This window comes from Corvus kubaryi, unplaced genomic scaffold, assembly GCF_017639235.1.
Source record: "Corvus kubaryi isolate FWS band 111438036 unplaced genomic scaffold, C.kubaryi_AGA036_p1.0 37398, whole genome shotgun sequence".
NCBI lineage: Eukaryota > Metazoa > Chordata > Aves > Passeriformes > Corvidae > Corvus > Corvus kubaryi.
In genome coordinates this window covers 8330577-8344769 of record NW_024581137.1, presented here as the reverse complement: position 1 = coordinate 8344769, position 14193 = coordinate 8330577, and the positions used below count along the sequence as shown (strand labels likewise).

Genomic DNA, 14193 nt, shown 5'->3' with positions numbered 1-14193 from the left:
CACCTTCCTTTCCCAGTGAGGAAAAGTAAAATCAGCTCCTATCTCTGAACACTCTTCACAATGGAAATAATGGTTTTGCTGACATTTCATGAAAGGTAAATCTTCAGCACCAGAAGAGGAATGATTTTCAAGTTCAGAATACAAACATTGTCTATGTCAGCAAGAATTCTGAACTAACTGTTCTCTATATATATAGGAAACTATGTCAATAGAGACTGGGAGGGGCATTTCTATGAGACTGGACTTAATGATGTAGCAAGTTGTTAAATTAAAAATTCAGAGAACCCCTAAAATCCAAATGAATTTTCTCTTCTGATTTGAAGCAATAGTTAGGACCAGGTCAGAACTGGTCAGGAAAGATTATATTACTTCCTTCTGCCTGAAACCCACAACCGTCTTCCTCTAGGCTCTCTAAGGCCATGTTATCTGCTGCTGTATAGCCTTCCTAGAGGGAAGATTTAGATTTGATATAAGGAACTCTACTAGCAAGGCAAGATAATCTCCAGCAGTCCCTTACAAACTCAACCATTCTGTGATTCTGTAAATCAGAATCTAACAAATACGTTAAAATTATAAGCAAAAGGATATAAGCTTTAATTTGTCTCTGCACAGAAAACATAAGAATCATTATTAAAAAAAAAAATCCCAAAACCACAGGTTTGAGTGTTGGGTTTTGTGTTTTGGGGGTTTCTTTAAGAAGTGAGAGAGGAGTTGAGGAGCAAAAGGAGCCATACCAGAAGACCGCTACATACAGGTGGTGAATTTGCCAATCATGTAGAAAAGACGAAAACATACAGTGTTAGGAAAACAAACAAGACTGCATAGTTAGATCTCAGAGTGGCAACAAAACCATTTACATTCTAATAAAAGCTGAGGAAGATGTTTAAAAGAGGTTAACAAGGCTAGACAGTTTAAACCAGCAGGGTAAGCTGTAAATGAGAAGGTCTCTGATCGCTGATCATTGCTGATTTCCAATAACCCTTGAAACACCAAGGAAATTCCAAAAGACTGAAAGAAACTGTGGAGTGCAAATACTGAAAACAATGAAATGCACATTTACAAGCCACTCCAACTAACATTGCTGCGAGGCAAAATAATAGAACCTGATTAATAAAAATTTAAATGCTGTAAATGCAATTATTGAAAATCAACATCACTTTTAAAAAAATCGATCTTGTCAAAGTATCCTGATCTTCTGACAGCTTTTTTTTTTTCTGAGAATACAAAACTGGATCACAAGAAATCTGCAGATATACGCATTTCTGTCTATTTCTGCATATATTGAAATAATATGCATTTTGAATTCTGAAGGCACTTGAGTGGCAGTCTATGCTATCTTAACCAAGGTTCAAAATTATTATAAATGTGACACTTTAAATATCTCAAAATGTAATCATAACAAAGAAAATGAGTGGTTTCTAGTGAGAACAAATGGAAGTCTGATTTTCAGTCCTTTGTTTAACATCTTTGGTGTTTGAACTCCAGAAAAATGCATAGTCTACGAAGCTGAAGGTGACTAGAAGCTTACATGTCAAAAGCTTGGGATGACTAAGTCAGCTGGTAAAAGAAAACATTAGGCATTTCAATGTGACCATGTTTGAAGCCATGAACTTAGGGTAAAGAACACAGCTCCAGGCCAGGACATTCAGTGCCAGGAGGAAATGTGTCAAAACCCTGACAGGTATGTGACTCGGGAAAGGAAGACAAAAAGGACTGTTCCCCTCTGGTAAATGAGACAGGTTATCTGATGGCAACTGACATGGAGAAGTCTGATGAACTCAGCAACATTTTTTCCTCAAGTTTTCCCTGCCAACTCAATTTCCCACATATGTCAAGCCCCTGAATATCAAGGCAGGGACTGGGGAATGAAGTCTTACCCATTGTAGGAGCAGACCAGACTCAAGACCACCTGAGGAATCTGAACATAGACAAGTCTGTGGAACCTGACAAGATGCATCCTAGGGCCCTGAGGGAACTGGCTGCTCTCTATCACTTCTGAAAAGTCATGACAGTCAAGCAAAATCCCCAGTGCCTACAAAAGGAGAAACATTGCACCCATTTATAAAATGTGTAAAAATGGATACCCCGAGAACTGCCAACCAATCAGCCTCACCTCTGTGCCTAGGAAGTTCATGAAACAGTTTCTCCTAGAAGATATGCCAAAGAACATGAATGACAAGGAGATATATTAGAGAAAGCAAACATGGTTTCATGAAGGGCAAATAATACCTGACAAGTCTAGTGGTCTTCTACAAAGGAGTGACTGTACTGGTGGATGAGGGAAGAGCTACTGATGTAACCAACCTGGTCAATGACACAGTTCTACACAACACCCTTGTCCATAAATTGGAGAAATAAGGGTTTGATGCATGAATTGTTAGATGAATAATAATTGACGAGACAGCCATGCCCAAAGAATGGCTCAAAGTCCAAATGGAGATCCAAATGGAGATGAGTGTTGTCCCTCACAGGTATTGGGACAAATACAGTAAAATGTCTTTATTAATGACCTAGACAGTGGGGTTGAGTGCATCCTTAGCAAGTTTACGGAACGCAACCAAGCTGAGTGGTGCTGTTGATTTGACTGAGAGGAGGGACAACATCCAGAGAGATGTGGACAGGCTTGAGGAGTGGTCCCACGTGAACCTCATGAAGTTAAAAAAATCCAAGTGTATGGTCCAGCACCTGGGTTGGGGCAATCCCCAGTAGCAATACAGACTGCGGGATGAAGGAATTGAGAGCAAAGGAGTTGGTGATACTGGCAGACAAAAACTTATGTAAGAGCCAGCAATGTGCACTTGCAGCCCAGGAAGCCACTAGGATCCTGGCCTGCATAAAAAGCAGCATGGCAAGCAGGTCATGGGACATCACACTGCCCCTCTACTTTGCTCTCCTTAAACCCCATATGAGTCCAGCTCTGGAGCCCTCAGCAGAAGAATGACATTGACACGTTGGAGTGGGTCGATCTGAGGGCCATGGAAATGGTCAGAGGGCTTCTCCCTTTCAAAAAGAAAAGCTGAGAGGGTTGGGGTGGCTTATCTTGGGAAAAAGAAGGCTCCAGGCAGACCTTATAGCAGCCTTTCCATACTTAAAGGGGGCCTATAAGAAAGAGAAATAATGACTTTTTACCAGGGCATGTACCGATAGTATGAGAGGAACACTTTTAAATTAAAGAGGGTAGATTTAGATTACACAAAAAGAAGGAATTCTGGAATAGACTGCCCAGCGAAGCTGCAAATGTCCCATCCCTGGAAGTGTTAATGGTCAAGCTGGATAGGACATTGAGGAATCTGGTTTGGTGAAAGGTGTCCCAGCCTGTGGTGTTGGGGTTGAACTAGATGATCTTTGAAGGTCCCTTCCAGCCCAAACTATTCCCTGGTTCATTGATTCTATGATGTATAAAGGAGAAAAAAGTAGTAATACAATCTACCATATCACCATAGCTGGTTTGGATCCTTTTTGGCCTTACAAGCTATGAATATGTAGATTTGGGACCATAATTCACTCACAGATTCATCTGACACAATTTTTTTCCATATGTATAAAACATATACACTGTACTGACCTAATGTCTAAAATGGCATTTTATTAATAATTATAAACAGAGTAAATAAAAACATTCCTTATAATGACATTCTAATAATTGTGTTTTGAAAAAATGAATCCTAATCATTCATAATATCTGATTATCTAATTTAACAGGCCAGGATTATGGCACAGCAATTAAGCAGTGAAGGAATTTCAATTGAGTTATTACCTGTGTACCTAGCTTTCACAAATGGATGAATTAATCAGGAATCAATGAAGACAATCTCCCTTAGTTTCAGGCTCAGCAAATTACTCAATACAGTGATGAATCAATGAGAATCCAGCAGAAGTCAGTGGAATCAGTTTATTGCTGGAGGAAAGGGTAGGGAGAGGGCAGAGAGTAGGGAGTAAGATGATTAATAAAATCAGAAAGGAGGCATGTGAGAAATGGCAAATAAATTAGGAGCAGAAGCAAATGGGTGTGTGATCTGGTGGTGTATATTTTTTGGAAGAAGGTTGGAACTGTACCTCCTCTTATCTAGAGGGAATTCTGCTATCATTTCTAACAGCTTGGCTGTACCAGGGAAGAAGGAGGTAGGACATTCATCATACAACTGACAGTATGCTCACTAGAATAATTTTTTGGATGTAAAACCAAAGGAAAGAACATTAGAGAGTACAGCTTGCTGCAGCTTGGGAGCAAGTAGCTAGCAGAGCCTGGCCTGAACAGGATATGCTTCTGACTCTGTTTCTCACAGAAGCTCCCTCTTTTCCTAATGCAGTGCAAATGCTGTGGACTGGGCAGGCTACTCCCTGTGACTCCATTCCTCAGCAGAAGAAAAAATAGGTTCCTGTTATTGTGTGGGAGACAACCTTCAGTACATCCTTCTCCCTTTTTTTCCCATAGCCCAGAACAATAGGGTGCCACTAGTTTTAATCTTTGATTATGTTCTTAAAATAATTTATTTTTCTGGGTTTTTTTGTTTTTTCCTGATTTTTTTTTTTTTTTTAGGATATTTGAATTTTTATCTGTATCCAGGGAAAAAAATGTGCACAAGCCCTTCCTGTGCTTCACTGATGATCTGGGCAGAGTCTAAAGATATTAGGAAGGCATCTGTGTTTGAAACCTGGGTCAACAGGGTGTAAATTTAAGTTTTTTTGTTTTCCTATCTGTTGGTTGCTATTCTAGGACATTTTTTTGTTGTTGTTGCTTTTCCCCAATCACAGTATTCCTTCTATTACCATAAACAGCACATCCCAATTTAATTGCATTTCAATCTGTGTTTCAAGAACTTTACACCAATGATACTTAAAACCAGTAGATAAGATATGAAAACCTAAAATATATTGAGGTTGCCTTTCCCGCTGTGTTGTATCCCATTGCATTAGGCCCATATACTTTTAAACTTCCATTTGTTATGAGAGTAATTCTTCTTTTTCTTCTCTGGCAAACCTTCCATCACAGACTTTCTGCTACCCCTTATGGAAATAGCCCCTCCCAGTCTCCTCAGCTCATCTGCTGATCTTCTGTATTACCCCACTATAAATTCATTGGGTTCACAATAAATACCAGTTTAAGTATGTAAGATGATTAAGCAATCAATAAGAGACTTTTTTTATCAAAATTTGGGTTTTTAAAAAAACCCAGACAGTGGCACCCCTCTAGATTTGACACCAAAAAAAATGCTTAAATTCCTACATTGTAGAAAGAGAAAGTAGAAATGTAGCATGTGTATAACTGACTCCCCTGGGCAAATGTTACAAAAAACTAAATGTTATAGCAGAGTTACAAAATCAAACAGAATGTTTATGTTATATTTAGACAGTCATTAAATTTCTACAAGAAAATATTACTTTCCCTTTAAACCGGGACTTAAATAGTCTAGAGACATATCATAAGTGTTCATTCTAAAACATCACATTTGTTTGTGGGACGGAAAATCCTTTGCCTAGAAAAGTTCAAGTGCTTTCTTGCTTCTAGGAAGTATTTTTAGCTGCTTATTTTATTTGCACATTGAAAGTTGTAACCCCACTTGAGCTTTTACCAATACAAATGCAGAACTGGCAACTAAGTTTCTAGCTATGCTGAATCGATTTTAGTCACTGATTTATTTAAAACGTATTTTTGGAGTGCATACACAGCTTAAAATAAAAGATTTGGTAAATATTTCAAATGGTGATAAATATTAACATCAAATAATGAACTATAAGTGTAAATAAGTTTGCCAGTCCCTCAATGGACATAGCATGACCGCTTGCTTAAGTTAAATGTCTGAATGAACCATCTCTCCACCAGGAGCTTGTAAAGCCAAAAAATCTCTAGACTTTTTTAGGCAGAGGAAAGAGGTAAATGTGAATGTCAATATCCCTTTCTGCTCTGAATTATCTGCTGTGCAACCTTAAAGATCCAATCAGAAAAGGCTGGCTACTACTACAGTGAACGAATACTAAGACAATTTCTGAGATAGGAAAGGTCTCAGCTTTGTAAAGCTGTTCTAAAGTTGCAGAGCTATCAAAACCAAGTGCTCAAGTTCTTTGTAAATGTTAAGCATAAGACTTGGGAATTTTTTTATTATATCTATGATATCTCCAAAGTTGGAACTGCAAGTGGCTCAAAAGAATTGATTACTGATTACTGCAATTTTCTACATCACCAAATTTAGAGATTTAACATGTTCTGCAATTAGCTGGTGGTCTCGCATTTTCCAATGCAATGCCAATAAAGTAGCTGATTAAATGAAGTGTGATACAGATAAAATCAATGTTAGTTCAAAGGCTGAAGTCTGAAGAACCTTTTAATCATTTCTAGTATCTCATACCAATGGACTGAATCATGAACTTCTCACTGACAAAAAACCATAACCACACTGTTCCTAAAATCTGTGGCACAACTTCCATTTCCTTCAGTGGGAGAAGGCTCAAGCCAAATGGACTGCTTTCTTTATCTCACAGGTCTTCCCGATCCTTTAAAGAAGGATCTCATCTCTATGTAGATTTTGGAAATAATGCTATAATTTTAAATTAATTATTTAAAATTTTTAAGACTAACAAATTTTCAAAGTCACTCATCAGTTCATCTGATGAAGAAGACTCATGTTTCTTCTCTAACATTTCCTAATTGAAATGACTGAAACATTTCCAAGTCCATGTGCTTTTGTAAGACGAGCATGACAGCTCTTCAGGACATATTCATGGGCAGGGGAACCTCAAAATTTAACCAGTTATCTTATGTTTGACCTATTAGTCAGTTCACTCAGAGGGAGATCAGCTTCTGCAAATCTAGAAAAAAAAATGCAGAAACTCCCCCATGGCTTGTACATAGTTTGTTTTTGTCCCAAACATTAAAAGTATTACAGTCTTAAAAACTCTTAAATATTGTGATAAATACTAAACAGTAAACATGAGATCTGATATATCTGAAGACATAGAGATCCAAGTTACAATTCCTAAAGAACTTCTATAGGAAAATCTACTGTCTGTCACAGATCCATTCTAATGTGAGTTACTCAAGAAGTGGTACAGTCTGAGTAACTGTAATGTGTTATGCATTATATATAAATAATTTTCTATCACAACTGCAGGAACTGAAATAGTCTCTCATGTGTTAAAAGTACCTGAGTAAAAAAAAAGAAAAAAGACAGAAAATAAAAAAATATTTCTCATGTCCTTGCAAAAGAAACAGCCAATGTTCAGAAACAAGTTTTCAATTCATAGTCTTTAACTTCACCTTCAAACTTTCTTTCAGACTGGACTACTTACTGAGTTATGTCTTATTTCATATTATTGCACCAGAATTAAAAAAAAAAAGAGACAAAACAAAACTAAACACACAAGCAAAGCAAAAACAGCCCAAGCAGAAGGCAGTTTTTAAAACAGCAGTTCAATGGCATTTACAATTGATTCAATGCCCACTCACACGAAACTTTGAATAAGACTTGCTGTATCTAGATGAATGTTTGCAATCAGGTTTTGTGCAATGTTGCATACACAAAAGTTAAAGAATCTTTGAAACTTTGGATTTTCAGCACTGACACGGGCTCTAGCTGCTGTCACAAATTTTGAAATCACAGCAGACTGTTTGATACATTTCATTCATTCACATGTAAGTTAACATATTGCTCAAGAAGAAGCCAATTTATTTAAAGAGTCATGACGAGTAACTCAATGCAATGTTGTTAAATAATAACAGTAACTCAGTGCAATGTTGTTAAAACTGTCACTTGTCTGTTGAACATTAATTTTATTATATAGTGATGAATAGCACCTTAAATAATAATACAATTATACAATGATGGATGTAAATTTTGTTCTAATTTATAGCTAAAGTGTTCTAAAAGAACAAAAGAGAAAGCATATGTTTAATGTTATGAAATTCCATGGTCTTAAAAGAAACTTAAGCCCTCAAAAGTTTAGTATATTTTTAAATGCTTTGACCCCAAGGATCAGACAAATTATTAAATGTTAAATGTAAATGAAAATGGTTTGGTATACTTGAAATGAAATTCTGTGGGACCTCTGAGTTAACCTCAAGACAACGGGACCTAAACGAAGAAATCTTAATCAGTTATAACAGGAAAAAAAAAATTGAATTTATCGGATTTCCAAAAATACTGTTTTGTCTGAGACATTATCTGGAAAAGAACTATTCGTGAACCTAATAGGATATATGGCACGTCATACACCCAACATTCAAGCACCATGATCTGGAAGGTAATTCTGCATAGTCCAGAACTCTTAAAAAGGACTTTCTTGTACAATGCCTCACTCTTTCAAAATGGACATTACTCATTTTCAATACTTTCCCCAGGAAAATCTGGGTGCCATGCAGTCAAAGCTAAAAGATGTGCATTTTTCTTTTACATATCTTAATGATTTACTATACATGCCCCCTATTTGATTTCAGCACTGCGTCTTGTAAAATGGGTTCAAACTTCAACTTGAGCAGTGGTATGGGACCTACTAAAAATTATGACAAGTATCAGAAGTTTTAATAGGTCTGTACTGATCAGGTTTGCATTGCATAAAAACAGACACAATCAGAAAAACCCAAAAAAAAGTAGCTGTGAAAGACAATTACTTTTAAAGTGAATTCCTTTCACAGAGAAGCAGATGATCCTATACTGAATACCTTTAACGTTCTTATTAAGTAAAAAGGTTGCTGCTTTGTGTGTTTGGGTTTTTTATAGGAATACAAATGAAAGTTAGTCTGCCCATATTCATATTCATATCATTCCATCTTAGCCATGTAAAAGACTGTAAAGACTAAATTTGTATTTTCCATGTTACTTTTTATCTTGTGATGACCTCTCCTGGTTGAGCTGTTCATTAGCCTTGATTCCAGAAGAGTGTTTTCGTCCCTCCACGCTTAGTAAAAAACATTTCAGGAATATTAAGAATTTATTGCCAGGGTTTGAAAACATGACCATGAATAGAATTGACAGTAAGATCTGAGCATTAGTGTATGTGATATTCTGTCACAGTGTATGTTTATTATACTAAAGGATGGGCTTTCAACACCCACTTCATCTCGAGATAAAACTGAATGAGATTAAAAGCTTTCAACACGATCTCTTCTGAATCAGTATTACTGAGTTTCCATTTTAATGACAGAGATAGATTTACTGGCTTTCCACAGTAAACAAACATTTGGGATGCAGTATATTTACATAAGCAATGTCCAATTCTCTTCTTTCTGAAAACTGTATCTTTTTCTATGCCAGCACAAGCAGACTGTAAGAAAATACTGAACAGCAAGCTCATATATAGGGATTTGTAATTCACTGTACACCATAAGTCTTGCATGCTTCCCAAAAAATACTGTGAAGAATAAATTTGATGTCATTAATTACTTCAAAGTCAAAACATAAAGTAACATGGAGGAGAAAATGTAATAGTGGTTGGAAATAAGTTTTACGTTAAAGTTGCATTTCACACAGGTTTTAATTCTTTTGGAAGTATTCCCAATATGATGTTCAAAATTGACAGAGGGAAGGAAAAAAAAAAAAAAAGAAAAGGAAAGAAAGATAAAAAACTAAGTACATCATCTTGTCAACAGAGAACAAAATTCTCCAATCCCATTCACAACCAGTTGCATACAAAGTTATAAACAACCCCAGAAAACAGAGCACAGTGACAAAATACAGCACAGTGACCAGTTTGTATAGCGAAGCATGAAAGAGAATAACCAGTGAAGTGGTGCACCAAAACACTGTGACACAGCACTCGAGTTCCCACTGTGGTACCACTTCCCAAGCACCCATAAGGCTTTACAAGAATTTTCAGCAATGTGAATTTTCAGAATGTACTGCTATGTGAACAATCCTTTTGTAAAGTTGAGGCTGATGTGTACTTCCAGCTGTATTGTGTTTCCAGTAAACAAATCTAGCTCCATTTCACTTTCAGAAGTGAGTCAGAAATTAAATGCCACTCACTACATAAGGAGTATAATGTATAAGCTCTTGGAAGGTGAATTAATATAGAGAAATCTTTTAATAGATAGTTATCAAGATGGGAATGTATATGAGTAAATTTTAATTAAGATTATATACATAACCTTTATTCCTGGAATTTCTGGTTATAGTAACATTAAGACAACCACTAACTTCTCAACAAACTTCTTTCAAAAGTTAAAGATTTGTTTGTTGGGAAATCAGATAACCCACTGTAGGTCATTTTCATGTTAAACTACAGCCATTAGCTGCTGAGTGACAAAAACAAACAAAAAAGCTCTGAAACCCTGTTAGAGAAAAGCAGGGACTTTGTTTTCAAAGAACACATTTTTGACAACCTAAATCATGAATCCTCACCCCCACACATTCCTGTGAGAGCCTGAGAGATGACCATGAAGAAATAATATTGCTAAGAAAAATTATATAGCTGGTCAAAACTAAGAAGTAAACCTCAGGATCAATACTTCTTCTAATTCAAAGGTAGGAAAACAACTGAACATCCTATAGCCTCTGAGACCTAGATAACAATACAGACACTGCTCTGCATATTTGTTGACACACAAGCAAATACACAAGTGCAAGTAAATCCTGGAATAACACTGTTTTGGTTTTCAATAGGTGATCAGATGATAACAGATAGAAACCCACTGAGAAAGCATAGAAGTGCTCCAATTCCCTAATCATTGCATTGTTCATTCCCGCCCCCAAGGAAACAAACAAATAAATAAATAAATAGAGGGATCCACATAGATCTCTATGCAGTATATACATTACATTCTATGACAATTCCCTGCTTGGTCAGTAGAATCAACCCCCATTCACATGTATACAATCCAGCACATCTATCTGTAACATTTCAGGACACTTCCTTCCTCTATAAACAGCCGATTAAGCCAGCAGTATGATGATGTTTCTATAAAAATGCACTGCCTCATTTCAGTATGCATTTCAAAGATACTTGGCAACTGGCAAATGTTTTACATGGTCTGAAGAGAAACAACTAAACACTTAATTCTGACATCTACTTGCAAAGTGTTTTGCTCAAAACTACAGCTCAATGCAATGTTAAAAATTTGATCTAATATCCACTGAAAACAATGAATATGCTGTCATTTTTATACTGATAGCAGAATCAGATTCTGTACAGGTGCTCTACACTCTTCTGGTCTGAAGTTCAGCTTTTCAGCAGATGCTTGATCATTTCTCTACTATTTCTGCCTCCGCTAGGAGGGCAATTGATGGTCTCCTCTAAAATACCTTTGCTCATTCTATTATGAGCAGCAAAACTTCACTCTCAAGAACAGCTGTCCTGGCTCAGTTCCCTCTCATCAACTCACAATCATTCTTTCCCCTTCAAATGAGACAGAATTTTCTCTTGCTGCTCCTTAGTAAAACACTAGTTATGGAAACTGGTCACATCTCCTCTTTTTCCCCACGAAACTGTAGAAGTGAAGTACTTCCAATTGCAAATTCCATCCCTTCTGAAAAAGGTGGGAAAAACCAAAACAAATCAAACCGACCAGCCAAACAAAAACTATCCCCAAACTTTGAACAGCTTCTGGTTCCTTTCCCCCTCTGACTCCATTGCAGAACCAAGATTACATCACAGAGCAGGTCTCTTTCAACTTTCCACACCAGCTACCACTGAAATCACCAAGGAAGATCTGATGAGGGGCACTGCAAACAGTATCAGACCTCAGTGCACACAGACACATACAAAGAAAAATCAAACACAATCAAACACAATATTCATCAGCAAAGAAATAATAAGCAACCTCACAGAGTTGTGAGACTTTCCCTCTGTCTTATTGCAGAGCTGAAATTGTGCATGTTTCTTAGAAAAGGGTACTTACGAGATGCAGGCAGAGCAGTCCTGGCTCTGCAGCTAATGCTGATGAAAATCCAGAGGAAGAGAGCTGCCCTGCAGCCAGCTCGGGTAACCACAACCATCCTTCACTTCCTGGCTCCCTGTACTCCCAAATGCCAGCCGCAGAAGACCTGCTTTTCTCCACTTTGGCCCCCTTCGCTCTCTCTCCTTCTCTTCTTCGGAGGAGGTGTTGAAGAGGTAAAGGGGGCAGGGCTTTACCTTGGGGTAGAAGCCAAACCCCCTCTTCGTCTGCTATCTTTGGGTTTGCAGCAGCAGGATAAGTCCCGGTACTTTTCTTTCCTTTATTTCTCTGTGTTTGTGCGTATGTGTTTCTGTGTCTCCTTCTCAGAGGAAGGGAGGAAAAAAAAAAGAAGAAGAAAAGCCACTAAGTGTCAAATAACAGGGATTCTAGAGGAAAAAATAAATAATAAAAAAAAAATTAGGAAAAGCAATCCCCCAAGAGAGTGGGAGGAGGGAGGGAAAAGGGAGATGGAGATGAAGGGAAGGAAGAAAGCCGAAAAAAGCAGTTGGTGTTGCTAATGCTGCTGTTGATGCTACCACTGCAGCTGAGCCCTTCTTCCTGTACAGAGGAGCGCTGCTGAGAGGAGCTTGCAATAACCTCCCAGCTCAGATATATATACACAGTGTACACGCACACACAGCCGGGCAGCCAAACACACACACACAGAGGCAGGGAGAGGGGAGGGAGGGAGAGAGAGACACTCCCGCAGCACAGAAGCAGGCTCAGAGCCTCTCTCCTCATGTATTCATCCTCTTCCAGCAGGAGGAAACGCTGCCACCAGCAGCAGCAACCTTCCTCCTCCCCGAAAAAAAAGATGGGAAAATCCTCTCCCCTGCGCTCCCCTCCCCTTCCCTTCGCTTCCTTCAGCTCCTCCTTCTTCCTCTGCGCCCCTCGGGCCTCCAGGACTCCGATCGTCCTCCCTTGCCTGGCTCAGATGCGGAGCCGGGGGACGGCGGCGGGGATCGGGGCCGGGGCGGAGCGGGGCGGGAGCCAGTGCAGGGATCAGGGCCGGGGCTAGGGCTGGGGCTGGGGGGAAGGTGGAGCGGGCCCGGGGCCGGGGCGAGTGCGGGGATGGGGATCGGGGCCGGGGCCGGCAGCGGAGAGGAGCGGAGCGGAGCGGCGGGGCGGTGTCACGGTGCCGCTGGAGCGGAGGCGCGGCTCCCCTGCTCGCCCCGCGGTCGGCTCCTGCCGCCCTCCCCACCGCACACCGCGGCTTCCCGAGCTCCAGCCTGCGGGGATCCGAGACAGGTGGCCAGCAGGCAAGTCCTCCGAGCGGTCCTACATCTGGTGGGGAACGAGTGTGACCCCGCCTGCAGAGAGCTGGGGCTGCAGGAGCCGCTAATGCAGATGTTGCCATTCGGTAATTAATTCTCAGCCCGAGAGCGAGCCAGGAAGCAAGCTGCATTGAAGTATCACTGTGGTTTTCACCTACAAGAAATGACGTAGACAACCTGGCCATATCGCAGCCTTATGTTTTAGGCATTTCAAGAGTCTGACTCTTCTTTTCCATCCCTCTCCATCCCTCCTGCCATTGCCCTTAAACAGCTGAACCAAAAGTTATTGCTCACCAGATACGCTAGAATAATGAGGGTAGGGAGTTATTCATGGATTATTTATTTTACAATCAATGAGGCAAAGAAAAATGAAAACAATTATTTCTCAGGTGTTATATAGAGAAAGCTGAGAAATTGAGAGGTATAATCTCTTTAGAGGAGCCTCAAAGCAGGGATAAATTATTTTCAGTGACTAATACACATGCTGTTAACAAGTACCTGCTGTTATTTAGTGACTGTGATGAAGTGGTTAAGACCGTGTGTAAGATGAGGTTTTCAGGAAGGCCTTGGGATATTAGGATCCTCCATCCTGTTGCCTTTCAGAGGGAGTACAGTGCCTATCTTTTAGGTCGCTTTGAAAGCTCATCCATACGTAATATGTGATATCCCAGGAGAGCTGTGGCCTAGAGGTTTGAGCACAGCCTAGGACAAAGCTTAAATGCCAGGCCTGGGAAAAGTGCTTCTGTAATCTTGCCCAACTGCCTTAATTTTTCCTCCTTGAGGCTTTTCCTCCCTTGCCTTATCCATATCGAGTATTAATACATTAATATTTCAAATGCTTTCACAGAAGTAATGCCAATATGTCTACAGCAAATGTGAAATGAAAAAGTGCACTATGAATGATTAGTTTTATGATACTTATCTCTGTTTTTGAAAGAATAAATATTTCCATAGAGACTCTGTTACCTCTTCCCTGCATCATCCTGAGCTCTCTGCAATGCCCTTCCCTTTCCTTATAACCCACAGATACATTTTGATGTCCAGTAATCATTA

At 39.2% G+C, this 14193-nt stretch overlaps 1 protein-coding gene across 1 annotated transcript in view; it reads right to left on the bottom strand.

Moving 5' to 3' along the window:
* Positions 1-12670, bottom strand: part of CNTNAP2 (contactin associated protein 2) — a 1035266-nt gene extending 1022596 nt beyond the window's left edge. The window contains exon 1 of the mRNA XM_042044203.1: positions 11831-12670. Coding sequence (XP_041900137.1) covers positions 11831-11927 — 97 coding nt within the window. The 5' untranslated portion in view covers positions 11928-12670. The remainder of the gene's footprint in view (positions 1-11830) is intronic.
* Positions 12671-14193: the final 1523 nt, after the last annotated feature.